Below are 26,290 nucleotides of genomic sequence, written 5' to 3'. Positions count from 1 at the left end.
ACATTTGTCTGTTTTCAACAAGCAGTTGAACAAACTCTTGATATATTAAAAGTAACGTTCTTTTCAATAGTCAGTGCGATGTGTTCTGCCTTGCTAGTGTTCATGCTGGCTGTTGGTCGCCTCTCGACTGGTCGACTGCTACACTGTCTACATCTGATTACATGTAGTCAGTGAGCAATGGGCTCTACATCGATCTTTGATTTGCGAAGGCGATGAGTACGGTAGTGTTTGTACAGCGCCCTCTCTTAAAGAGATATTTCTTTCAGAGTATGCATATTGGATTAGATTAAAACAAAACAAAGGTGAAGTGAGTTTTTCCAGTTTTTTTGATATCAACAACTTTCTACTAATGGTGTCTTTTGCGATAATTACATGACTGATGACTTCCTGAGACAAAATATTTGATTTCTGCACAAACTGGACACTTACATAAACGAGCTACGAACATGGATTCGCCATGGAGGTAGTACTCTCTACCCTACCTCCATGGAATCGACAATATTGATGTGTCAAAAGCGCAAAATCAACGGCTTATTACAAACTAACAAAAATCCTTTTTGGCCGGCTGTAGCTCCATGCGAGCGTATTGTCATACCTATGTACATAATTTGGTCGAGATATTGGCAGGGACAGACAACGTGCAAAGAACACCTCATTCAATAATTTAACCGTCCGAAATTTCACAATATTCTCTCGTTACTTCCGTCCTTCCATGAGTCGGTATCATATTATCATGTTATGCAACGTCGAAGACGTGTGAAATCTACATATAAAGGGCATTCGGCTATTTGAGACAAATACAATAGGACGTGCAAATAAAGGACTACTTCGATCAGTGAAACAGAGCTATCTTCTCGTGGATCCACGGAACCTGAACCGCTTTCGACCATTACTAAGGTAAAGTTGCTACTGAATATTTTAGAATTTTAAGTAGACTCCGTCGAATTCTAACGCCACAGTGACCCTGCACACTCTCTGATTCTGCTCGTTGACACCTGAGTGGACATTTTAATTTCCAGATTACAGGAAAGGAACGTTGTCTGAAAGCATGGCTCTCACCAACACTTAAATTTCTGTTAATAAATTCAATGGGAATATGGAACTTACAGTACAGTGTGTACTCCAAACACAAGTGATTGTGATACAATTTGGAAAAATAGATGCTGAGTGCGATGGCACTCAGCATCTATTTTTCCACACTCATGGGCCCAGTAATAAAACAACAAAGGCCGTACACAGTGATGAGAATACAGTGAATAGACCCTCCAAGGTCTACGGTAGTGCTGCATTCCTCAGTGCAGCGGGATACGATCTTGACAAAATGGTTCTACTTGTAAACATCAATTTCTGTCGTGTCAAACTAATTATGTAAGGGCAATACGGCATGAAGCACACGTACATTTACGCTAACCCTCAAGTGACGTCATGTTTAATGTACTTTAAACGTCATAATTGCATGAGACAAAAGGAGGATAATCAAGAATGCCAGAGTCCGGAGGCACTGTGGGTGGAGCACAGGGATTTATTCAGGGACAATAAATACTAATATGATAAAAACCGAATAAGTTTCGTTGTCTACAAGTTTTTTTCTGTCTGCTGCTGATCCAAATGCAAGAAACTTCAATGTTCCAGGTTATTTTGTCTTGAAATATCTCACTGTGTTTGAGTGTTGAACCATGGAGGTAATCTCTTCCTACCTCCATGGTTGAACTAAACTGGTCATGCAATCAATTTCAATCTATTTCCATATCGCACAAGTTGCTGATACGGTTCACTGATATTACTTCCATGGTAAAGGCCTTCGGGTACCTCATTCGTTGTATTATGGATATACAAAAATAGACATCCATGGCTGTATACAGAACTCAACACGGTAATACCAAAGTCAAACTATAGACCACCGTCCGGTCGCACGGATTGACAAGAAATCTTCCAATGGCAAGACAAGATGGGTAGTTCAATATTGGACGCTATTTTATGACCCTAGAATTATTCTACATGTAGATATGACTTGGATTGCAAATCTACTAATCTTGTGGAGCAGTGAATGGTATGATACAATTGGTAATAACCTTTGAGTGTGGCAGCACTAGATTTGGTTCGGGGTCTGTGATTTGTGAATGTTTGAGTGGGGTGAACGCGATGATTTGTGTTCTATTTACATGTGAAACGCGTGAGTGGGGTGAACGCTATACAGGGAGCAGAAACTAACTCACTACTGCGCAGACTCAAAGATAACGCGTTCAATTAATCGCAGAGAAACCTGGTCTTGGCTGCCAAATTCGAAATAGGTTTGTATGAAATAGGAGAGACACGAGAGAAACTATTACAAAATATTTTTTCAGAAATTCACCGACTTGAACCAAGTCTAGGGCAGCACAACCTGCTTGATTTTCACAGCTCATCGAATGCATTTGATCAACACAAAAACAATGAGATGTGCTGCACTACATCGCGGTCAGAAAAAAACGCAGTCGCGATTACATTTCTACAGACAGTACATACATCGCATTCACTAAATTCTTTATTCACAGATTTGGACCAGGTCTAACAGTGAGAGAGCAAAGCGTCATGGCTGAACCACAACGTAAGACTCGAGTTGGAGAAGATCAAGGAATCACGGAGACACCCGAACATAAAAAACGTATTCCCCTAAAGGTGCCTACTGGTATAGACAGATTCGTCGTGGAAACTAACCCACCACCACGGAAGGAAGGCGTTCCAGTCATACGGACTCGGCATGACAACTACGATAAGAAGTAAGATACACAGGTACGTATAGTATGATGCCATGTCTACTAAATGATAGGTGACTGTTCAAGAAACACAGCAAAGATGTTTTCATTAATTCTCGAATCAGTTTCCATCTACGTGAAAACGATAACTTTAACTTTATTAGAGGCAATAGCACCGGCCAAGGCAAATAAAAAACGTATGTATGTATGCATGTATGTATGTATGTATGTATGTATGTATGTATGTATGTATGTATGTATGTATGTATGTATGTATGTATGTATGTATGTATGTATGAGTGATACAAGTAAAACGCGTGTATGCATTTTTATGTATGTTCATATGTGTTTACGTTCCTTGTTGTATGAACATGAAAAGGTTCACCGGAAAATCGATTTCGTTGAAAGTTTTGATGTAAATCAACTAAAAATAATTTACTTTGTATCATTTCTTATTTACAGTAAACAGTCAACAAACGATGGCGTTGTCTGGATGTCTTCTGTGACCATATTATGTGGATTCAGACTTGGCGTATATGTATAGATATCTGACAATATGACTCCGTCACGTTATTACTATTTGACATGCCAGGACAGTTCAATTCTTCACCTCTCTCCCAACGTACTTAGGGAAACAGTGTATGTTGGGTGAGAGTTGTATTGCGTCAAATAACGATAGTGTACTTGTAGAGTTTCCTATGACATCTACATTACGTTTGAAACAACAACAACAACAACACAACATTATGTTCGTTGACTTTTATTGGTCAACAACAACAACACAAGCAATATGAAGACAAAAACAATACAAACATCAACAACAACAACCAGGTTACTGGACCATCATGTAATTCAATTTCCAGCATTAATTCCAACATTATAAAGCTCAGATCTACGTAGAGATTGCAACGTTTTCACGTTTGCTTATCTTTGCTGTTCTCATGTTTGCTAATTGTAACCTCGGGCGACAACAAAACAACGGACATAGCATCAGGTAAACGTGGAAACGTCGCCATCTTACGTCTCATTCAAAGTAAAATTACATTCTTGATTCATCGAATAATATTGAAGTATAGTAGTAAGTTGATACTACAAAGCCTACTCTATGGAATTCGCCCTGTAATGGAATGTTCTATACGTTGACCACTTATGAAATATACTATGTATCATGAAAGAGTTGTGTATTGTTTCTTTAATCTTAGAAAAAAAATGGTTTTATTTTTTGTAATATTTTTCAAAGTTAAGATTACTCTGTCAAATAGTGGTGATTTCCAATCGTCTTCAATAAACACGTGACAAGTTGCTGACTGGACAGATTCAACTGACGGGGAAGAGTCTTGTACTTTCAAAACTGGATTCACAAAATACGCTGCCTAGACCACAGTTGCTTGTAGTTCGATACACGACGATGACCGCTGTGATATGCATACCATAACGGCCATCGCCGTGTATCGAACCGCAAGCGACTCCGGCCTGGACTAGCCCTCAGTCGCTAGCTTTGCTTTTCTCGACAGCAATATACTGGTTGGCCAAGCATGGACCAACACGTTCACCCGACAATATACGCAACAGCCTATACCACTAACGCGACGGTCTGCCACAGTATAAGTTTATTCCTTCAGTTTATTTTGTGTTGATATTGGTATGGCCACACACTTTGAGCAAGTCTATTTAAACTGCCCTGTCCTTACTGTTCAAAAATATTGCGGACTGTTCAAAAAATATTGCCGACTTATCCTGTTCTTCGTGATTTATAAAAACACACCCTCTCGTCATGACACTATGGAGAGTAACCACAGTTGCGAGTGGAGTGATACGTACCGGCCGCCGCGTACTATGCATATAATAATTATAATTATATTATTATATGCATAGTACGCGGCGGCCGGTACGTATCACTCCACTCGCAACTATGGAGAGTAACGGCATCTTTCGGACGTTTTTGATATTCTTTCTATGAACCGTTTTAAACTGAGTTTAGGCCCTACAGGATATTTGTCACTGTTTTTAGTATTTTTGTTCCATGCACAAACTATAGTTTCTTATTACTTGCTACAATATGTTAAAATACCGAGTAGTTTGGTTCGCCGGTATCGCTTTTACAGGAAAGGCAGAGAAAGCCCGGAAGACCGACAAAGAAATTAAATGTTGACATTCTTTATGAATGGGTTGAGACCTCTATTACAAGCGCATTGACATCTAGATTGTATGTAGATTGGCTGACACTTGGGTGTTAATTTACCAACAAGCTTGTTTTGTTTGTCACTGATGAAATGTCCGAATTCATAAAGTCGGCTTACGTAAACCGTATTGATGGCTTACATAAAATATATCAACTTCGTACTGGATAAAGCGACGAAAGTTCTGGAGGTGTGAGTCACCTCCTTATAAGTTCGCTTGATCCACTCTTATGATTTGAGTGACTCTTCCTCAGATTCTTTCGACCCCCGGCCGAAAATGATGACGACTAGTATGTTTTGAACACCGTGGACACGACCAGATCAAATTTTATTTCTCACTTTTTTATATTTCTATAAGACTGCATAGGCTTTATCTTAGATTCAGCAATAGACATGGTTGAGTAGGAAATACATTTAAGAATTAATTATGTTTTCATTTAAAAAAGTGACATATAGGCCTGGCCCCTTTTCTTTCTCCGTCCTTTGCATTCGGCTTAGGTTGGTCCTCGTTTCTCCACAGGGTACTGCAGGCATTATTCGTCTAGAAGTCATGTATTAAACTTTTTTTTCATAATACAAGTCTTACCTGTTTCTAGTGTGTGCCTATTACATTACCCTCGCTATCTCTGTATATTATTTCAAAGAAAACAGTCCATATCTGAAGGGTCTATTGCCTTCCCTAATTCCTTCATCAATTTGTTCTGCTCAACGTGGGGACTTAGGCCTATCGCCGTGACAAAATAATTCGTTAGCAGCTCATAAGGACGCGGATCCGAAGCGGTATATTTCTGAATGTTTTGTGTGAGCCCACGGCCATTTGAATAATCGGGTGGTGTGTTTTTTGAGTGATTCTGTCGCACACCTTGTGAGTATTTAGGTTGCAGTGGCAGGCATATCGACTTCGGGATCGATAGATCGAGCCGAAAATCGATCTATTTAGTAGACTACCAAGCGTCCAAGCTAACGAATGCCTGTGGAATTACCTACCAAACTATGGAATCTGAAATAATGAATAATAATAGGGAACCAAAATATTTTCACGTCCCCATTGTACACAGAGCAAAACTTTCAAGTCCCCCTCTACTACCCTAAGAATTTTCAAATCCCCTGAATTCCTCAAGCCCCCACCCTCACCATTATTTGTGAACGCACCCTCATGACCCTTAAAGGCATGCGTTTTTATCCCAGGTATGTTTGATAATCTACACTTTCAGCACCGTGTCTTCATAAGTTTATGAGCAGTTGGACTACTGAACCTTATAAATTTTAAATAAAATGATTGTGAATGCAACCAACATGTCCCTATAAGCTTATAGCTAGCTGCAATAATTGTAGCCTTGGTTGGCCGTGGGGCTTGGGCTTCTGTCGTGCGGCTCGCGCCTTGCCCCACTCGCCTTGCCCCAACCAAGGGGCAAGGCGCGAGCCGCACAATAGAAGCCCAAGCCCCACGGCCAACCAAGGCTACAATTATTGCAGCTAGCTTATAGCAAGCATTTCACACAAAAAAGGGAACTCAGACATGCTAGTAATAGCTGATTTGTATGCTTGGTTTTAGTAGACATCATGTGCCCCTTGACACCCCCATCCCAGAGATCAAATGGTTCTTTCCAATTTTGAGAGGAAGTGAGATTAGGCCTATAGCTGAGAATTCAACGAAGCGGAGATCACATTTGAATACTTCCCGGTGCAGTGATGAGACCGTTTCGTTGGCATGATGAAATGAAGTGTTAAAGGTGAGTCATAGTTGAGTCAAAATAATTATCTCCCCGTCGTTATCTTACTTTTCTATCTACTACCTAAAATCGCGAGAAGAAAGTTGTGGGCTAGGGAACGGAACTGCAGCAACCCGCGGGGTAGTATCTCCTCTATCTTCATTTACTCCCGCATTTACTGGCCCACTCTGGACTGTCTCAAGTTGCCTTCTGCAAACGTCAACCCCGTTTGCTCGAAATTCGGAAGTTTGAAGGCCTGACTCTCAACATGGACTTTAAAAAGTTATACGTTTACGTCCATGCTCTCAAAGACTCCTCGGAGATTCCTTTTCAACAATGATCTAGCCCTCCTCCCAACGTCCGGGATCTAGCTCGGAATCATCGTACATCAACCTCTCTGCGGTGCATTGTGCACTGTGTGTGGTTGTTACCCATTGCGCGTGTGTGCCCTCCAACCAGCCGTCGCGACACAGTCTAGTCGAGTTCTGCGACGCGGAACTCTAATAGAGTGGGGCGATCGGGGCGTCAGGCGTTTTTAATACACCTTATTCCCTCGACACCCACCCCGTACCCCCCGGGGTGACTGGTAAAGAGAGTGCGTATGGTTGTGCATGGCATCACAGTCAAGGGTAGCTCTGGCTGTGTATTACCGGCGTTATACGGCCTGTCGTGGGAGGCCATATAACGCCGGGAACACACAGCCCTGCCCTGCCATGCAGAGCTAATGAAGTCAAGGGGATTTTGTCTGTGACTGCATGGAGTCCGAATGTAAATACGACAGCCCGCAAATGAATCTGGGGCCAACAAGGTACAGTTCAAGCAATACGGGTGTCGTATATGTTGCTGCACAATGATCGTCCGTGACAACTTGAAAGCCAGACGTGTTCCATGCAGTGCCGTAGTCTGCGGGGAAAGTTGTGGGCTACGGAACTGCAGCAATATTAAAGTCTTGACATGCCTGTTCTATAAGCTGTTCGTGCAAAAAGGTGTTCGTGCGAAGTTTTTAGCGGCTGTGGGCGGGCAAATTTCAAAACTAATCAGCGGGCGGGGAGAAAAAATCGATACTTACTGTGGGCGGGGAAGAAATTTAACTATTTTCAGTGGGCGGGGAGAAAATTTTTGACAGTGGACACCGGAAGATACGTAGAGGGAGGGGAAAGTGGCGTGGTTGATAGAACTTGAGGGGGAGATTTAGCGCCTAACTCAGAGGGGAGCAATGTTCCGAGCTATACTGCTAGCTGCTCGCACGGTTTGCATTGATCTGGGTTGCCTAGTAGGCATCTAGTTGGCAATGGGAAATTTCAGTAGTGGGGAGAGGGCAGAGGGGAGCTTGAAATGTTGTGGGGATTGGGGAGCGGGCAGACCATATAGATACCTGAGGGCAGCGGGCATCAAAATTCAGAGGGAGGGCACATTTTCCGTGTGTGCCAGTGGGAGGGCAGTTACAAACACCTCTACTTTCCCCTGCAAATTTTTGGTCTAGGTCAAAAATAAGAAAAATCGGTACATCAGCCTTCAAAACATGTTTTCTGATGATTTTGCGAAATTCATGAAATTTACCAGTTGGCAGCACCTGTCTATAGCAGTCAGTGACTATATCCCCACAGAGTTGACCGTGGTTAACCCAATTTATCAAAGTCTTTTGTTGTATCAATGCCCTGCTCAAACAAGCAAAGATAACGTGGATGACATGAAGAACTGCAAATATAGTTAAAGCCCGGTGTGGACTTAAAGAGATATAGTTGTCGGAACTACGCTCAAAGGTTGTATGGGACCCATACGACCCATGGCAACAATGTATCCAAGGCACAATGGTGATTGATGAAAGTTAAAACATGTCTGTCATAATCTATCATCGTATAATTGAAATGTTGCAGCTATGATGATGAGATACATCTTGATATCATGCGCGAAATACATTGTTTGTAAACAAGAAACTCGCCTAGGCGCGGTTCCGATGACTATGCCTTTAATCAAAAAATCTAGCAACATATTTATATAACAATTGCAATTTCAAAGGACAACTAAAGACAGAAACATCTCATAATCTTCTTAACACCATAGTTATATCTCGATCCCGGGCCTTTCCAGCATATAAATGAGGAATACCGAGGGAATACCTCCGTATTACATCTCAGAATGGACCTTGTGTACAATTAGTTTTTCAATGTTCTTTATAATTGGTACTGTGAACTTTAATTGCCGGGGGTCCCCCTCCCCCACTTTCCACATATTTCATACTTCTGTTACACACATTACTGAATAAACTGCTTGGAATACCACGGTGGGCCTGTCCTGTTTTCCATGGAAATTGTTGAACATTGGCTGTGAAGGCATTTGTACTTTCATGACTGACATGACAAAACAAAACAACAATGTGACACCGTTATTAAATATACCTTGGACGGGTGTATCAATGTAGGATTATATTCAAACAACTTAACCTTATGTGTGTGTGTGCCCCGTGTGTGTATGTGTGTATAGAGAGATATACGATATATATATTTATTTTAACACAAAGATATATCACTTTGTTGTTATACATCTATATATATATATATATATATATATATATATATATATATATATATATATATATATCAAAGCATCTTTTGAAAAGATGATTTTTCTAACATTTTCTTGTGTTCACTTTATCAATACTTGGTTACTATGTTTAACGTGAAACTGCAAATGATACTGAATGACATTGATGTCAATAGAAAGGAAGTTTACTGTTAATCAGAAACATAGAATTTCTTAGAATAGGTACATTGTTCAACGAAAACAGGAATGCTGATATTTCCTGTTAAGTTTCAAAGTACATTAATGTCAGCCTTTTTTAATATATATTTTGCCTGCCATGTGTAAAGACTTGTCTTCTGGAATTACATCACACAAGATCACAGATTTTTTTTGTGATGGACTCAGTGAAGTTGCTCATTATCTTTAACAGCCGATGTGTTCATTGTTACAAAAGTGGCAACTTTGTGTTCTATCTGCATGTATGTATACAATATAAATCACCAACTTCGGTCATGTTTGTATTTTGTAGATTATTTTGGTAAAAGAGAAGTGGTGCCAAGTTGTTTAGAGGGCTAGTTAATGTAGTTGGTTCACATATTGCCTAACTGGCATTTAACACCTTTAACACAAAGAATGAAGAAAACAATAGTCAGTGTTTGCAAAATTCCAAAGTAGTGTTTGCCCATTTAGCTTGCTCACTGAGATGTAACATAAACAGTCCTTTGTAACTACTAGTATCAGCTATTCAATTAGACTGAAAGAATCAGTCGTGTGCGGGCGCTCCGGCGCACTGCGACCTACGACCAAGGGTTGTAGGTTGCAGTGCTCCAGAGCACCTGCACACGACTGAATCTTTCAGTCTACTATTCAATGATAAAGAAGTTGTCATGTGGAGGATGGTTTTATGTTTTGTTCTATTTGTCAGGTCTTTTTCTCTGAAGATACAAAACTTTGAATGATATCAGTAATGGATAGTTCCAAAGGGATCTTTGCTGTCAATAGATGACCTGTCCTCTGTATTTAAATTTCAGAGGTACTTTTTGTCACAACTGTATTTCAGGACATATGGCAAAATTTACAACAGGAACACTAAGATTTGTGGCTACACAATCAAATTCTGGTGGTGAACCCGGACATGAAGGACAAGCAACAAAACCTGTAAGTATGTCAAATACCAACTAACTTTCATTATAAGCCAAATTGATATAAACATTATAAAAAAAGTTGATCAATGTGATTCAGACTGCATTTGATATCTTACTTTACTATTAAATGGAGACATTATTACATTTTTACTTCTGATGAATTCTGCAACGCTTCATTTCTCATCATACTCTATACCAGTATTAAGATGTTTTCATGTAAAATATTTAAAATAATTCTCAACAGACAACACTTTCCAACACTCATGAGTATTATTTTTGAAACAGCTTTTTAAACAAATTGTAGCATAATGTTAGATGAATATTGTTATTCTATAATACTTTAACTCTTTGAGCGCCAAAGTCTCTTTTTGTCCCCTACATAAAATAAACCCCTGTCAATTTTTCCCAGATTTTTGCCAAAATTTTGAGAAAAAAACTGTAACCAATGAAATGAGATGTCCATTTGGTCCAAAATTATCAAAAAATTACAGAAAAATTGGTAAAATTTTGCACTAAAATTTTGGCGGGAGAAAATTACAGCACTCAAAGGGTTAATCACATAATCCACAGAATGGGGAAAACAGTTGACATGGCAAACATTGAGGAAGAGTAAATCTGGCACTTCTCCTATTTATTATACAATGTACTCACTAATGAGCATTCATGAGCCTTTTAAAGCCGAACTTTTCAATCCCAGGTTCTGGCATTAGTGGAGTTCTCCCAGTCAAACACTTGGCCAGTACGATGTCTGATTTCTATAACATTAATTACACAAACTGATCTCAACCTTTTGTCACCTTTTGCTAATCTTGCAAATAGAGTTTATTCTAGCGTTTGATTGATGGTCGGTTCAAATCGCCAACAGTCATTGATTCCCCACCACATATGCTCGAATTTCCTAAAAAATTGTTTTCCAGTCGCGTTAGACTTTGAATATAACCACAGAGTTCAATTGGCAGCAACTTCGCGCTGACCGCTTGGCAGTCTGTCTGCATTTTTGAGGCCGGGGAAAACTAAAATGTGGCATTTTCTGGAGCATGTGCCCGTGTGTTGCCTGTTTGATGTCCACTTACACAATGAACACCGCCATAGCTTCACGTCCTTTTAAACGTTGGCTCCACCTGTAACCTGTTCACCCCCAATTCCCTGTAAACAGGTCCACTACCACCATTGATAACAATGGAATTGGACCAAACCACGGAGGTGAAAGGTGTCCATCAATCCTTAAATTAACTGTCTCTGCCATAATCAATCATATGTAAAGTTTTACTGTGTACATAAAACTCAGCCAATTTCAAGAGAGTGCATATGGAGAGAGATATTCCCAAGGAGTAGTTATTATTATTATTATTATTTATTTCAAACACATATCAAAAAAGTAGAAAAAATAGTGATAACAGAACATTTATACATAAAGAACTAAAAATTTATCTGTACATTTCTAAAATGAATCCAGAAGGATGAAATAAGCAACGAGTCAGAATCCATAAAACTGAATTGAAACATTTTCACTTTCCATCAGAAAAACCCTGAATTTAAAAAGAGTTTTGTTGGTTAATTATAATAACAGATTCTAAAGCAAAATTGTTGAAATCAGAATTTGTAATCCTCTTACATGACATAATTCCCTTACCGAAAATTATTTCTACTGCAAATTTGCCGCAAGTTTGCTGCAAATATGCAGCAAGCATATAGCTTGCAGGAAGGAGTTGCAGAAGTTTGCAGCTAGCTGTGACCCTCCTGCAAACCCATAAATCATTTTGCAGCAAATTTGCGGTAAACAACTAAGTTGCTGCAAATTTACGGCAAACAAGTATATTGCTGCAAATATGCAGCAACACATGTTTGACATATTGCCCACTATTTCATTGCCAGGGAGTACACGCTACACACTGTGTACAGTTGCACTTCGTGACCAGTCACATGTAAGCGACACAAAATTGATCTTTCATTTATATTAATTATGTTCATTTATTTCATAACAGACAATCTACTTTTTAAATTATAATAACTGGTAATGCTAGATAATGGACAGCTTCAGTTAAGCTGGTGAAAGTATTGCATGGATATAAGAGCCTGCATCTATAGTATATACTGTAGTGACATAATGTAATAAAAGTACCCTTTGACAATCCGGTAGGGTAAATTATGGTTGGATCGAAAACTGAATTTTTAGGGAAACAAATTTTTAAAACAGGGACTTGTCTGGCTTGCAAGTTACACCCTGTATTTTCTGCGAATGATACCAAAATGCAATCAGTTTGGAACGAAATGTGCGTCTGATGATGGTCTGTAAGGACACGTCGTAGACTTTTGTTACTGCAAATCTGTACCTAATGTTTGGTTTAAGCAAGGACCCGCTACTACCTCCAAGCAGAGTAGTGGCTGTGCTCCAAGCTATATAGGCATCAGTATAGTATACGGAACGTACAATGCGCTGCAGCTTACAGTCCGTGTCCCATCGATGCCGCTAACAAAATCTCGCCTTCTGATAACATAGGTCGAGTAAAAGGTTTTCAGCGTTAGAGTTATATTGTCCAGCACAAATTTTGAGGTTTAGGATTACACTCCATCCCGAGTTGCAGTACGAAAATTCAATGCGCTACTTCGCCAATGTCCAACACGTCCTGTGTATCAGCTGCGAGCAGCCGACATGTTTACACTCTCCGGTCACGGTTCATCAAGGTCAGTTCGCGCATTGATATTGATTTTTCGTGCTGAAAGAATTTTTACTCTCTTTTTAGTCTTTCTATGATAAAAATAACCATTTTTATTAAACTTATAAATTAAATGCTATATTAAGTATGAAATATAACGGATTGTTGCAGATGTAGAGTCAATTTCAGCGTTTAAAAACGGGACTACATTATCAATCGCGGAATGATTTATAAATCGCACTTCCGTTTATCGTCATGAGGCTTGATCGGCGCGAAGTTAGATTTTAGTACCATCGGCCAGTGTCGGCTGCGTACTTGTGATCAGGGAGTTATCTAGTGGACAATTTCGTGATCTTTCTATGGAATCGCCAGCCAAATGATATCACATAGTTGCAAAAACGTGTATACAGTACCAGGGACAGGCGGAGTTCTAAATTTGTGAACGCGAGCGGCAGTAAAGATGCCGACTATATTTTCTGAGTACGGTATTTACACACAGCACGGAGAGACCTGCAACCGGGAATCGTCCAGCGTCTGCGAGCCGTTCACAAATGTAAGTCAATGTACCGTTCGTCTGTACATCGCTATTATGTTCTGTAATCGTTGTATTGCAATGTTTACCGAAAGATAAATTTTCGTTGAGTACTGATTCATACTGAATTCACTTTCGTTTCACAACAGTTACTTACAGTAAGTGCTGAGATTTTTGCAGATTGTCGCCGTCGTGTATGTAAACAACATAGCATACTGCGAGTTGTGCGCTGTCGGACATTTTAATTATTTCGATCATGAATTTTTATGCATTTTCTGCTTCAATTTTTCAACTTGATTATATCTCATTTTCAAATAATTATCGATTTCTTTCATAAAATTTACAATGTTTGGTCAAACGGTAAAGACTTACACTCTTCCCAGAACGATTTATATTTTTCAGAATCCATTGCTGGTACACGTACACTAAAGGGGACAAGAAATTCAGAGAACAGAAGTCAGAAAGCCAAATCGCAGCCTTTGACAGTAATGTAAATGTTACATGAAACTTCTCAAGTCAAAAGAAAATCTTGACATGATCATGACACTTATTTGGCATGAAATGTACGTGGCATATAAAATAAATTGTACCACAATTGAATTTAACCTTTTTTTCTCTGTCGTCTTTTTATTTATAATAACTTTATTTGCGCTGACCATTGTTTCTCGTGAAACTGGTATTTCAGAGCTCAGTTGGATCATGGTGGTTGTCACCTGGTTGGATAAAACACATCCTGTGCTGTCCACAGTCTGCCATAAGATTTGTCAGATTTTCATTCTCAACCATGTCACTGACATTGGCCATGTCTACACAAGTGATTCTACAACTTCTGTGTACATATCTGAACTGAACTTATATTTTTGGAGAAGATAAAATTTTGAAACTTGTGGTACAATACAAGAAATTTTGCTGTCACTTAATTGTGTTACTTCTTTGGTTTTCAGTATCTCTTGTCTATTATAATGTATTTAGTTTTCTTACTATAACTGAAATTGGTAAAAGTTTATTCCAGAGCTGACTGTTGTGGAATTATACCAACTTTTGAAGTAAATTTTGTATTGTGTTATTTGCAGCAAATGTGCAGTAACATACAAAATAATTTGCTGTATTATTTTCAGTAATATTCAAATTAATTTGCCGCAAGTTTGCTGCAAGGATTGTGCCGCAAATTTGCTGCAAAGAGTTTGCAGCAACGTTGCGGCAGGGAGTTTGCTGCATATTTGCAGCAAGTTCACAAGAAACCTAATTTGCATCTGAAAAATGAACCACCCGCATATTTGCGGCAAATAGTTTGCTGCAAATTTACTGCAAAGCTTGCGGCAAATTTGCAGTAACAGTTTGCGGGAGGCCTAAAATTTCGGTAAGGGATATGTTTCCCATTTCCTCTCTGTTAGGATGAGTGTAAGCCTGATTCGTGAAGATATGCATTGTTCAATTGTTCAGATTTTGTTTCGTCTGTTTGTTTGGAGAGATTAAATATCAAACTTGTAAGCGGAATAAATACTGTTATTCATGTAGAAGGAAATGTGTATTTCCTTTCCAAGCAAAGCTCAAGCACCTTCACATGCCATCTCTACATGCCTTTTGATTTTTGCCAGGACAAATGAACAAAAAGGACAAAAATTTATCTTTGTCACTTTTTAGTAAACTTTGAAAGTAATCAACTTTACTGTCTACTGATCTTTTTCTTGAAATACAGATTTGCAATGAAAATCATGTTTTATCAGTAGAAAATTTGTGTTGGAGATGAATACTATATGTGAACTTTGACTTCTTGTTGTCAAATTATTTTTAGCCTTATCCCAATTATATTCTCATCTGTGAATTTAAATATTTTTTTTTTCTGAAAAAAATGCATGGTCAAAAAATGAAAAAAAAAATAATGAAGTCTTGCTTAATGGTGACAATATGTCAACAATTTGACAATTTCATGAATTATTGTTTGCCACTTAGTGTCTTAGCTCCCTGGTACACTCAGCTGGCTTTGTTGTTATAGTGTCTTAGCTCCATGGTACACTCAGCTGGCTCTGTTGTTAGTGTCTTAGCTCCCTGGTACACTCAGCTGGCTCTGTTGTTATAATGTCTTAGCTCCCTGGTACACTCAGCTTGCTCTGTTGTTAGTGTCTTAGCTCCCTGGTACACTCAGCTGGCTCTGTTGTTAGTGTCTTAGCGCCCTGGTACACTCAGCTTGCTCTGTTGTTAGTGTCTTAGCTCCCTGGTACACTCAGCTGGCTCTGTTGTTAGTGTCTCAGCTCCCTGGTACACTCAGCTGGCTCTGTTGTTAGTGTCTTAGCTCCCTGGTACACTCAGCTTGCTCTGTTGTTAGTGTCTTAGCTCCCTGGTACACTCAGCTGGCTTTGTTGTTATAGTGTCTTAGCTCCATGGTACACTCAGCTGGCTCTGTTGTTAGTGTCTTAGCTCCCTGGTACACTCAGCTGGCTCTGTTGTTAGTGTCTTAGCTCCCTGGTACACTCAGCTGGCTCTGTTGTTAGTGTCTTAGCTCCCTGGTACACTCAGCTGGCTCTGTTGTTAGTGTCTTAGCTCCCTGGTACACTCAGCTGGCTCTGTTGTTAGTGTCTTAGCTCCCTGGTACACTCAGCTTGCTCTGTTGTTAGTGTCTTAGCTCCCTGGTACACTCAGCTGGCTCTGTTGTTAGTGTCTTAGCTCCCTGGTACACTCAGCTGGCTCTGTTGTTATAATGTCTTAGCTCCCTGGTACACTCAGCTTGCTCTGTTGTTAGTGTCTTAGCTCCCTGGTACACTCAGCTGGCTCTGCTGATGTTAACCAGTTCATTAGAACAATACACATTTATCAGCAAAAGTCACAAATAATAGTCGCGCCAGCGGCTTACTGACTACGCATGCGCTTATTCATGATATACTATGCAAGTAACCGGAAGTGTACCCTCCTTTCATGGGCGCCGCCATGTTTTTTTTTAGTACTCGTAAATAAACAAATACGAAACAAATTACTATGATATAACATGCCTTTTATGAAATATACCTCTTTTATTAGCCAGTAAATCTTATTATACACCTTGTCGCTGATACAAAGTATCGTTGATATAGATAAACGGAGAAAACTGTCGTGCATATGAACGGGGGCATACGCAAAGAATGCTGGGATTGAATTATAGAAGAGCGCCCCCTGTGTCAATAATTAGATTCAAAAATTGCAAGTTTTTAGACGGAACGCTATAGTTTTCAGCTTGCAAGTGGAAGGTGGGCAGTGCGGTTACCATTGCAATGATAATTATTGCATAATACGTCCCTTGTTTAACGCAATAGGCTGTTATCATTGTAAAAATTGCCAATTTTTGTCCAAAATTTTTACACGCTACAGAAAATCTATACCTGCCCTGCTGCAGGGTTTGACGTCGTGTAAGTACGTGAACTGCTTTTATCAGAGGGAAACTGGGCATAGTTGTCATATAAACGTTTATGAAGTAACAATTACAGTTTATCATGAATCAATACAAATAACATTGCCAATCTTAACCCCTGGCGCGACACCAAGGGCTGAGCCCTATATAATATTAATAATAACATTATTGACATTATTCTTTCAAGGGTGAACCTTGTCAAGTACTCAGACTACAAAAATCAAAAGCAACCATCCCATTGTATTGAATTGAAGCACAACACTATCATTATTGGCATGTGTTTTTATCCCATGGTCATGTACTTTAAAATCCAAATGTAAACTTTAAGCTTAATGTGTCAATAATACGATCTACTGATAGAAATTTTGATGACAATTATTGTCAGTGCAACCAACATGTCTCTACAGAGCCATGCAAGCATTAAATTTCACCAGATAAAGGATATACTATACTTATGTCAGGAGTGACCAGAAGATTTTAGTCAGGCAAATATACAGAATCTGTATAGCAAAGGAACATAGGGATGAAATTGAAAGCAAATATTTGATACAAATTAATACCTTGATTAAGGTCAACAATAACCAGCTGTCTTGAAAGACTGAAAGATGAATTCATGTGTGATTTACTCAGGTGAAGGCATAGATCTGTTTCCAATAACCTAGCACAGTGCTTTTGCTATTAAAGGGCGGTAAGTAGGTAAATGTTATTGGGGTTCCCAGTCATTTTACCAGGGTTCCCCTTGGTATATTAATAGTATCAAATAGGGAGACAGCAGCAGTGTTACCAGGGTTCCAAATCATTTACCAATATTCCTCAGCCTTAGCATACATACTGTAGCATTATTAATCAAACACACTTATCCAGTAGTTTAGCAGCTGTTAGGCCACAAAAAAAATAATTTGTTTCTGGTCATCGCGCGCATCATTTCAAAGTCTGCGCGTCAACTCTTTTTTTTCCTGTTTTTCATTTGCCCCTATGGAAAAAAAGGGGAAAATGTATAAAATTCCACCAAAAATTGAAAAAAATTGAAAAAAATTGCGTCGCGGCATCATTTTTGCCACATGTCAATGACCAGAAACAATTTTTTTTTTTTGGCCTTATAGCGATGTATGTCAAAGTTTTGTTATATTCAAACAGTCTGTAAATGGAACATTAGCTAGTTTTATCATAGTTTCTAAGTTAGATAAAGTGATATCTTTGAAACCTGCATAAACCATGACGACAAACATTATTGGCAATGTAACCCAGCAATCATTTATACCTTCAATATGTACACTGTCTTTGTTATTGACTGTTCCACAGTTCCTGCATGTGAAAGGACAGCAAGACATTGAATTTGTCAAACACAATATCACTACATTATGGAAATCAGTAAAAGAGAAGTTTGGCCCAAGTTGGCAGATTCCAGAAGTCATTTATTTCATCATGTCATCTGAAGACAAAGTCAAGAGTCCCTCTCTGATGAGAACATTTCTTCAGAAAGTTGTTGAGGGCGCACTTCAGACAGGTAAGTAGCTACATGAGAAATGTCTGTTGCATGTTGTCTGATTCCAGAAGTTGTTCGTTTTATCATCCGAGGACCAAGTCAAGAATCCCCCTCTAATGAATAGATTTCTTCAGAAGGTTGTTGAGGGCACTCTTCAAATGGGCAAGCAGCTAAATCAGATATGTTTATGTACAAAATTATTGTTGCAGTATTTGTCATATAATTGTACTATATTTTTCTCAATTCTAAATGACTTTTTCACTTTTTGTTTGTTTATTAAAACAGGTGCATTGATTGTCACAAATGGAATCTATCATGGTGTGACCAGAATGCTATATGAAGTACTTGAACAGGAAAAAAACAAACAGAAAGGATTTTGTCTGAGGAAAGATGTGTACTTGGTTGCCATAGTACCAGAGACCCAAATAAGCAATTGGTCGCCTCAGTATAAGTTGGTAAGCAGACCAGATGGTAGGATTATATAGTCATCTATATCATCATGCTTTGTCAGCAGGTGAAGTTTGAAAATAGTCAAATATAAAAAAACACAGGAACTACTTTCTTAGATTACTTTGATATTTTCTTTTTTCAGGTCACCAGAGTTGTTCTCATTTTCATTGAGTCAAAATCATTATAAAAAATTTGAGTTATTGATAATTTTCTTACTTACAAAGTATAAAGTTGAAGAACATTTGAGGACGTTATGATCAGCAAATAACCACAAACTTGACATATGTGTATCACTCTACGTATATTACACACATCAAGGCCTGTCAAAATGGGGACACTTATTTATGGTATACCTCTTTCATTAAAGTCTGGTAAACTAAGAGTTTTTATTGATTCTAAGTTCAGTTCACCCACTGAGTTGAACAATTAAAGTCTTCATTATTTCTGGTATCCATCCCCTAATTCTGACCTTATATAAAGCTTTATTTTTTATTCATGGCCCATATAATGGCCATGTCACATTATTTATCAGTCTTTAAAATGTATGAAATGCCAGCTAATGTGGAAACTTGAAGTCGTTTTGTTTTGTTTTTCCAACAGAAAGGAACAGCTTTATATGTTGATTATCAGCTTATCTGTGCTGTTGGGAGGAACGCAAATACTGGAACAGCCCACCTTGATTCTATGCATGATTTCTACATCCTTGTGGAAAATGGGAAATGTTGTAGCAGAGATGAAAACATCAGAAAGACATACCAGATTGCTGTTGAGTTGATCAATCATTTACAAATTACCTATTCAAATAAATTTTCAAAATATGGTGAGGACAAGCAAATGTTAGTTATTTTTGTGTAATTATTTCTAAGTATTGTGTATTTGAGCAGTCGGGGTAAAAGAAAACTTTTAGATGAGGCCAAATCTGTAGTGGTAGTATAAAGAAAGAAAGGTATGACATTGTAGTTCATGTTTGCCCATTGTCATGGCAATAGTCAATTTACCCATGTGACTTTTATCTATATGACACATGTAAACTTTTTATCTAATGATTATGACAAAGATTTTCATCAAGAAAGTATTAGTATTCTGATCCAAGGGCAAAATGTTAATTCTTGAATATGATTGCCCAAGCTTATTCATTTTATTTACGATCTTTCATGATATTGATTCTTAATTATCATTCAATTATCATGTCAAACCTTCCTGTTTCTTCATACTACCACCAAGGCCGAGCCTGGCCTAGCAGGTTTCTGCCCCTGACTACATGCCTCAGCAAGGCTCAGCCTGGCCTAGCAGGTTTCTGCCCCTGACTACATACCTCAGCAAGGCTCAGCCTGGCCTAGCAGGTTTCTGCCCCTGACTACATACCTCAGCAAGGCTGAGCCTGGCCTAGCAGGTTTCTGCCCCTGACTACATATCTCAGCAAGGCTCAGCCTGGCCTAGCAGGTTTCTGCCCCTGCCACTACATATCTCAGCAATATTACAAGTGCCTGTGAGGAGATATTAAATCCAAGATATTGTATTGTTATAATGTGATTTGCAAAGTTGATACAAAGGTCATTCCCTATGTAATTGCTGTCATTCTAGACTATATTTTTGTTCATGCACATTATAGTACTACATCAAATTATCCAGTCGTTGATAGTCCCCGTGGACGCAGTCCAACGGGAACTTATAGATTTGGTTCCGTCTGTCCGTCCCTCAGTCCGTCCGTCCGTCCGTCCAACAGCAGCTGTTTCTCTGTCACCCCTGAGCCAATTTTTTTCAAACTGTGTGCAAGGATAAAGTACTGTAGCATACATATGCATGTCAATTTATTTCGCGATACAATCCACGGGACAGCCATTTTGTTGCAAATTTTTCATGTTTTTGAACCATAACTCAACTATCCCTGAACTGATATGTATTTTGTAATACTATCCAATATGGCCGCCGGGCGGCCATTTTGTTGTGATTTTTTCATGTTTTTGAACCATAACTATCCCTGAATTGATTTTGTTCAATGTTGGTATACAGATAAAATCCTATGGCATAAACACCATAATCCAGTGGGGACTGTGTCATCAGTGATGACTTGTTTACCAGTCTCTTGCATTCTTCATTGTCATGTCATATAATTAATAAACAGTGATAATTTTTTTGCACAGTTCCAAAGAGTGGTAATCAAGAAAGAGAGTTTAACTGGTGAGTTTAATTTCCTTTTAGTTTGGTGTGTCATTAGCATCTCATCAACTTCAGTCAAATGTGTCTCAGCCAATGAATATATATCATTACTCCCCAGGAGATAGAGACATGAAGTGTAGCTTTGATAACAACACACAGATTCACTGCAACTAGTCAAAACATATTGTTTGTTGTGTTTTATAAAGGTTATACAGATCATGCAATCATACCAGTGTCAAACAATTTCATCAACATAAGTGTTTAATGCATAATTTATACCTTTCATGGTAATTTCTTGGGTAGTGCTGTTGGTTTTATTAAGGAGTCAAGTTGCTGAGCGATGATTGCTAAACAGAAAAAAGACTTAAACAAATATAAATATCTTAAAGCGCAGTGGTCGTCGCGCTGCGCATCTCCTGAGGGGGTCCCCCTCTGTTGTAAACAATCCAAGAACGCCGCACATGTTACGGGTTGATTGTAATGTTTGCGATATTGCCGCTTGTTAAAATGGCGGCTGATCTGTCATGAGTATACCAACTAACCAAATGTAACACGCGATAAAAGGTCAATTAATCTAAGTTAAATATCTGCTGAATATTGAACAATAATTGCACGCTGGATTGAGATCACATTTGCTCATGATTTTCTTGAATCATTTGAATTGGGCTCGGCTACTGTTATCGCTCGAGCCATAGAGCTAGACGTACGCATGTACGCATATATACGCCAACAGACTATCAACGACCGGGCTCTAGTTTTCGACATCGCTAGCAAGGACGAGAGCTTTCATTTCAAGAGGCCCGACAGGAGTACAAAGACAACAACCCAAAATACAGAAATCTACAACTCGCAGAGCAATGCCCGCTGCAGCAAGAAGCATCTCTGCATCTGTTCCGTTCCGTGGTCTGTATGAACGTCCGTGTCAAACCGGGTATATGGCGCGCTTCACTCGGCTGTGGAGAATCCAACTCAACTACAAAGTTTACCCCGTTTGGGGGTGCAAATGAGAATTCCGAGTACAGGTATCAAGTCAAGCGAAGGATCTTTCATTGGTCTTCTTGTTATGAGGGGGTTATCTCACTTGAAAGAGGATTCAGATCTACCCGGCATTCAGGAGGTACAACAACGACATTTGCCCATCACCGGTAGGCCTACACCAGCTAGCGGTTGGATCACTGCCATGACCGTGCAGGACCGGGGCACAGGATCTCTCCATACGTCTATGCACGGTGTAGCCGTGCAATTTTCCCGCCAAATGCCGTGAAAACCCGCTCATTTTGTCTATTGTTTCCTGTCATTGTACTATTTCTTACCACGTAATACTAGGAGAAGTAAGACATGGTGATCAACAGTTGGTTGTGGGCCAATGCAAGTCGTCGCGGGCCGGTACGTTGTGGGACCGGATTCTCTATATCCGTGTACGTCAACGCGGTGACCGTCTCCCAACAACATCTCTGGTGTCCTGCTCTGGCTTGCCGATCATGGTCTTGAGTGTACTTTTTGTGTTAGGCATTGTGCTTGTTGCTGGTCTACATATATAGGCAATGTTGATCATTTTAGTTATGTATTTTCACTGTACTGTACATAGCATTGTGTACAACCAGCGTGATCGCGCGCGATCAAACCCATTTGTTTCACTGTGACTGCGTGCAGTAAACTCAGCGAAATGTGCTGAGTGTAGTGTCCCAATGTTCGTAGCTCTACACGAGTTTATAGATAGAAATACACCACTGAAGTTCGTTTCCGATCTTCATATTTTAATATTGCATGATGTTGAGTCTTACAAGGCCTTAACAAAGTGGGGGACTGCTCCCATCTCACTCCTATTGAAGTTGAGAAGACTTATGTTTACAAAAATTTATGTTTATCAACAAAAAAATCACGCACGCGCAGCGCGACGACCACTGCGCTTTAATTCTGACTTGCCAACAGTTAAAGTTAGCATAGGTACCCTGCCAAATAATGTGCAATGCTTTGGATGTGGGATAGCAGATGACCTATAAGGGACCGTCGATAATAAAAGCTGACGCACAAGAAACGTAATTCCTTCGTTTTACTTGAAACCCCCTCCCTCCCCCCTCAAAACGAAAGTTCTTATGCGAAATCAATTTCGTATTATGATGCCGTTTCTGACAAACCCACACGCACCTCTACGATCCGCACGCCCATGAAAAAATACCGGAAGGGCACATTAATTAATAAACCTCCACTTTACGCGTTTCACTTTTTAAGACAAAACATTTTAATGTATTTCGCACGCGGGAAAAGATTTCACACACATGTTTCAAGTTGAAAAAGCATACAAGTTTTTATTTCACATTCATGTTTTTTCGTTGTCTTTTCTGTCTCCTTATTTTGTGGTCATTCTGTTCTCGATGAACGCGAAGGTAGTTTTGGGTTCTCGCTGCAAAGTCGCACTTCGAAAACAATAGTTGAAATCCTTATGCGATTTTGACGCACACAAAATGAAATGAGCTTTTACTAGGGAGGCCAACAGGTCGCCCAGGACGTGCTGAATTGACACTCAATCACCAGTGACTTAGTCATGTTCAAAATTGAAAAACATCGATAACGGGAAAGAAAATTGTGGAAAAAAATACATGAGGCTAAAAATTAAAAATGCAGCTATTCTCTCATGTGTTTTTTATTTCTTTATATGAACTACTTACTTTTGAATAAACTGCAAAATTGAGCTAGAAACGGTACCGGGAACAGCGATCTGAAACATGGCAGCACCTGATATTTACATCGCTGATTTTGAAACGCATTTTTGAAGGTGAGCCAATCAAAACATCCCTTACATCGAATACTCATTTGAAAGCCCAGATCTCGCTCTTTCTCGCGATATAAGGTTCTTCACCAACATAGGGCAGTGTATATGACCAAATCCGAGACAAAAAATTGAGAGCGATTTTTCTGAGACCTAACCCGACCAACTCTCAGTGAAACGTCCACTAGTACGCAGTTTATCATTATTTCTTTTGAATTTTTGCCAGAAAAATGAGAAATTTTGAACAGCTCACGTATTTATTAACGGAGATATTGACCACGCTTCACAGTAAGTGAGGCTACCCACAATTCTCCATGATCCGTACACACAGAGATCACTCATTGAACTGGAGCAAATTTCTTCTGTACACAGAACAGCTCGGTCCATATATCAAAATTCTGGGACCATAGTTTTGATAATCATAATTCTCTAATTTCTCACGGTGAATAATGAGAAGATCAATCCCTTTTGCGCAGAGGAGATAGCAATTTTGTGATTTTGTCGACATAGATTTTTGACAGCCATACACAATATTTTCAAGGAAACTAAGGGAATAAGTTGCATCTGTGTTGGCAAAAGAAAGGGTATTGATTTTTTTAAATGTTTGTAACAAAGGAAATTTGCATGTCTGACAGGTGGTATGATGAGACCATCTTAGTTGCTGATAACTTTACCATGACAAGTGTGCAATTTTTAGCACCTCCAAACATCGAGTTCTCATTCAATTTACTCCTGAATTTTAAAGATGATCAATAATTTTGGAACATAGTTTTTAACCAATAATCCTTAAATTAAATTCTAAGTTTCAAATTGTTCAGAAACTGATAAAATTGAAGAAGCCTTTACCAAATAATGTCAAAACTCCACATGGCCCCAGTGGTGATGTTTTGAAAGCCTTTATTTGGATAAAATACTTTTTGTAGGTAGTTTAATGCAGTAGAGCTATTCAAAAGTGTCATCAGCTCAAAAAGACCTTCAATTTGATATATCACTTATGCCATTTGAGCTTAATATTTTCATTTTGTCATTTCTCGTTAAGTGTCGTTCATCCGTTGCCATGGATAAATCCAATATGGCCACCATCGTAAACGCGTAATTTTAGGATACATTTGTGTGTGCCATTGAAATCTATCTCCATGCCAAATTTGGTACAAAAAGATGTTTTATTAACAAGGTTACAGCAAATTTACTGTAAATTTCAGCTAAAACTCCTTCATTTTTGTCCCATTGTTCCCATTGTTATTATATGTATTGTCTTTCTACAGAAAGAGTAAAAGTGAATGTTTTAAAAAGCTATAAAATTGTAATCGTTCATCCAATTTCGAAAATTAAAAAAATGTTTAGCTTCTCTCATTGAAATCTAAAAAACTACATTAATTAAAATGCAGATTGAACATTTCAAAATTTCAGTTGGCCTCCCTACTTTTACCCCCTCCCCCCCTAAACGAAAGAATTACGTTTGTCGTGCGTCAGCTTTTATTATCGACGGCCCCTAAGTATCTTCAAATCAAAATATTTGTTGCTTACACAGCATTACAGAGTGAGAGAAGCAACTCTCAACAACATCTCAGGATGTGAGAAAAGGTACTGACAGCACATAGTTAACATGACAGGACGATAGTTTAACATGGCAGAACTATAGTTAACATGAAAGGACAATATTTAACATGACAGGACAATAATTAACATGACAGGAAGATTAACATGACAGCACAATAGTTAACATGACAGGACGATATTATTATTATTATTATTTATTTCTTAAAAAGCGCACTCCACTACGTCTAAGTGCTCTTTACAAGACTTAAAAATGTACACAATTAAAAGAAACTGAATGAATAAAAAGTAAAAACTGACAGATAAAATTAGCAAAACTGAATTAACACTATAATAATCTTTAAAAAGATATGTTTTCAAATAACGTTTAAATGAATCAATTGAGCAGTCAATCTGATTATTAAAAGGAAGATCATTCCATAGGATCGGCGCCGCAATAGAAAAGGCGCGGAATCCATAGCTTTTAGTTGTTTAACATGGCAGAACTATAGTTAACATGACAGGACAATAATTAACATGACAGGACAATAATTAACATGACAGGAAGATTAACATGACAGGACGGTAGTTAACATGACAGGGTTCAAGATTAACATGACACACCACTGATAAATGAGACAGAAAAGAACAAGTAGCTCCATGTAGCGATCTGAACACAACAGAACTACAAAATTCAGAATTTCCATTTTCCTTTATAACCATTTTAAGTGTTTCATTTTTCAGAGTTATACTTCATTCGCTTATATGATATTTTTAAATGTGCACATGTAGCCAGAATTCAGACAATTTCCATTCACTTTTAACATTGCTATGAATATGTTTTGTGGAAATAATGTATGCATTATTGGGAGGAATGTATCTTTTATGTTCAAATCTCATCTAAGTGTGACTACATGACATGATTTACTACATCAGGTTTAAAATTAACACCAAACATACAAAAAATGTACAGTACATGTAAAATTCTCAGATAGTCTAACAGTTGAACAAAATCAAAAGCT

General features: G+C 38.7%; 1 protein-coding gene and 1 long non-coding RNA gene across 2 annotated transcripts in view; both read left to right on the top strand.

Moving 5' to 3' along the window:
- The first annotated feature begins 737 nt into the window (after nt 1-737).
- On the top strand, nt 738-4,051 carry LOC139152129 (uncharacterized). The gene is made up of 3 exons (XR_011556565.1): nt 738-897; nt 2,535-2,772; nt 3,198-4,051. It is a non-coding gene; the product is annotated as an uncharacterized lncRNA (long non-coding RNA).
- A 2,500-nt stretch (nt 4,052-6,551) lies between these two features.
- Nucleotides 6,552-26,290, top strand: part of LOC139152132 (transient receptor potential cation channel subfamily M member 3-like) — a 55,164-nt gene continuing 35,425 nt past the window's right edge. Inside the window, exons 1-6 of the mRNA XM_070725225.1 lie at nt 6,552-6,648; nt 10,182-10,308; nt 18,169-18,373; nt 18,638-18,807; nt 19,403-19,622; nt 20,947-20,983. Coding sequence (XP_070581326.1) covers nt 10,216-10,308; nt 18,169-18,373; nt 18,638-18,807; nt 19,403-19,622; nt 20,947-20,983 — 725 coding nt within the window. The 5' untranslated portion in view covers nt 6,552-6,648; nt 10,182-10,215. The remainder of the gene's footprint in view (nt 6,649-10,181; nt 10,309-18,168; nt 18,374-18,637; nt 18,808-19,402; nt 19,623-20,946; nt 20,984-26,290) is intronic.

The sequence above is a fragment of the Ptychodera flava genome, chromosome 15, assembly GCF_041260155.1.
Source record: "Ptychodera flava strain L36383 chromosome 15, AS_Pfla_20210202, whole genome shotgun sequence".
NCBI classification, from domain to species: Eukaryota; Metazoa; Hemichordata; class Enteropneusta; family Ptychoderidae; genus Ptychodera; species Ptychodera flava.
Note: the sequence above shows the minus strand (reverse complement) of the source record. Positions and strands in the feature narration are given on the sequence as shown.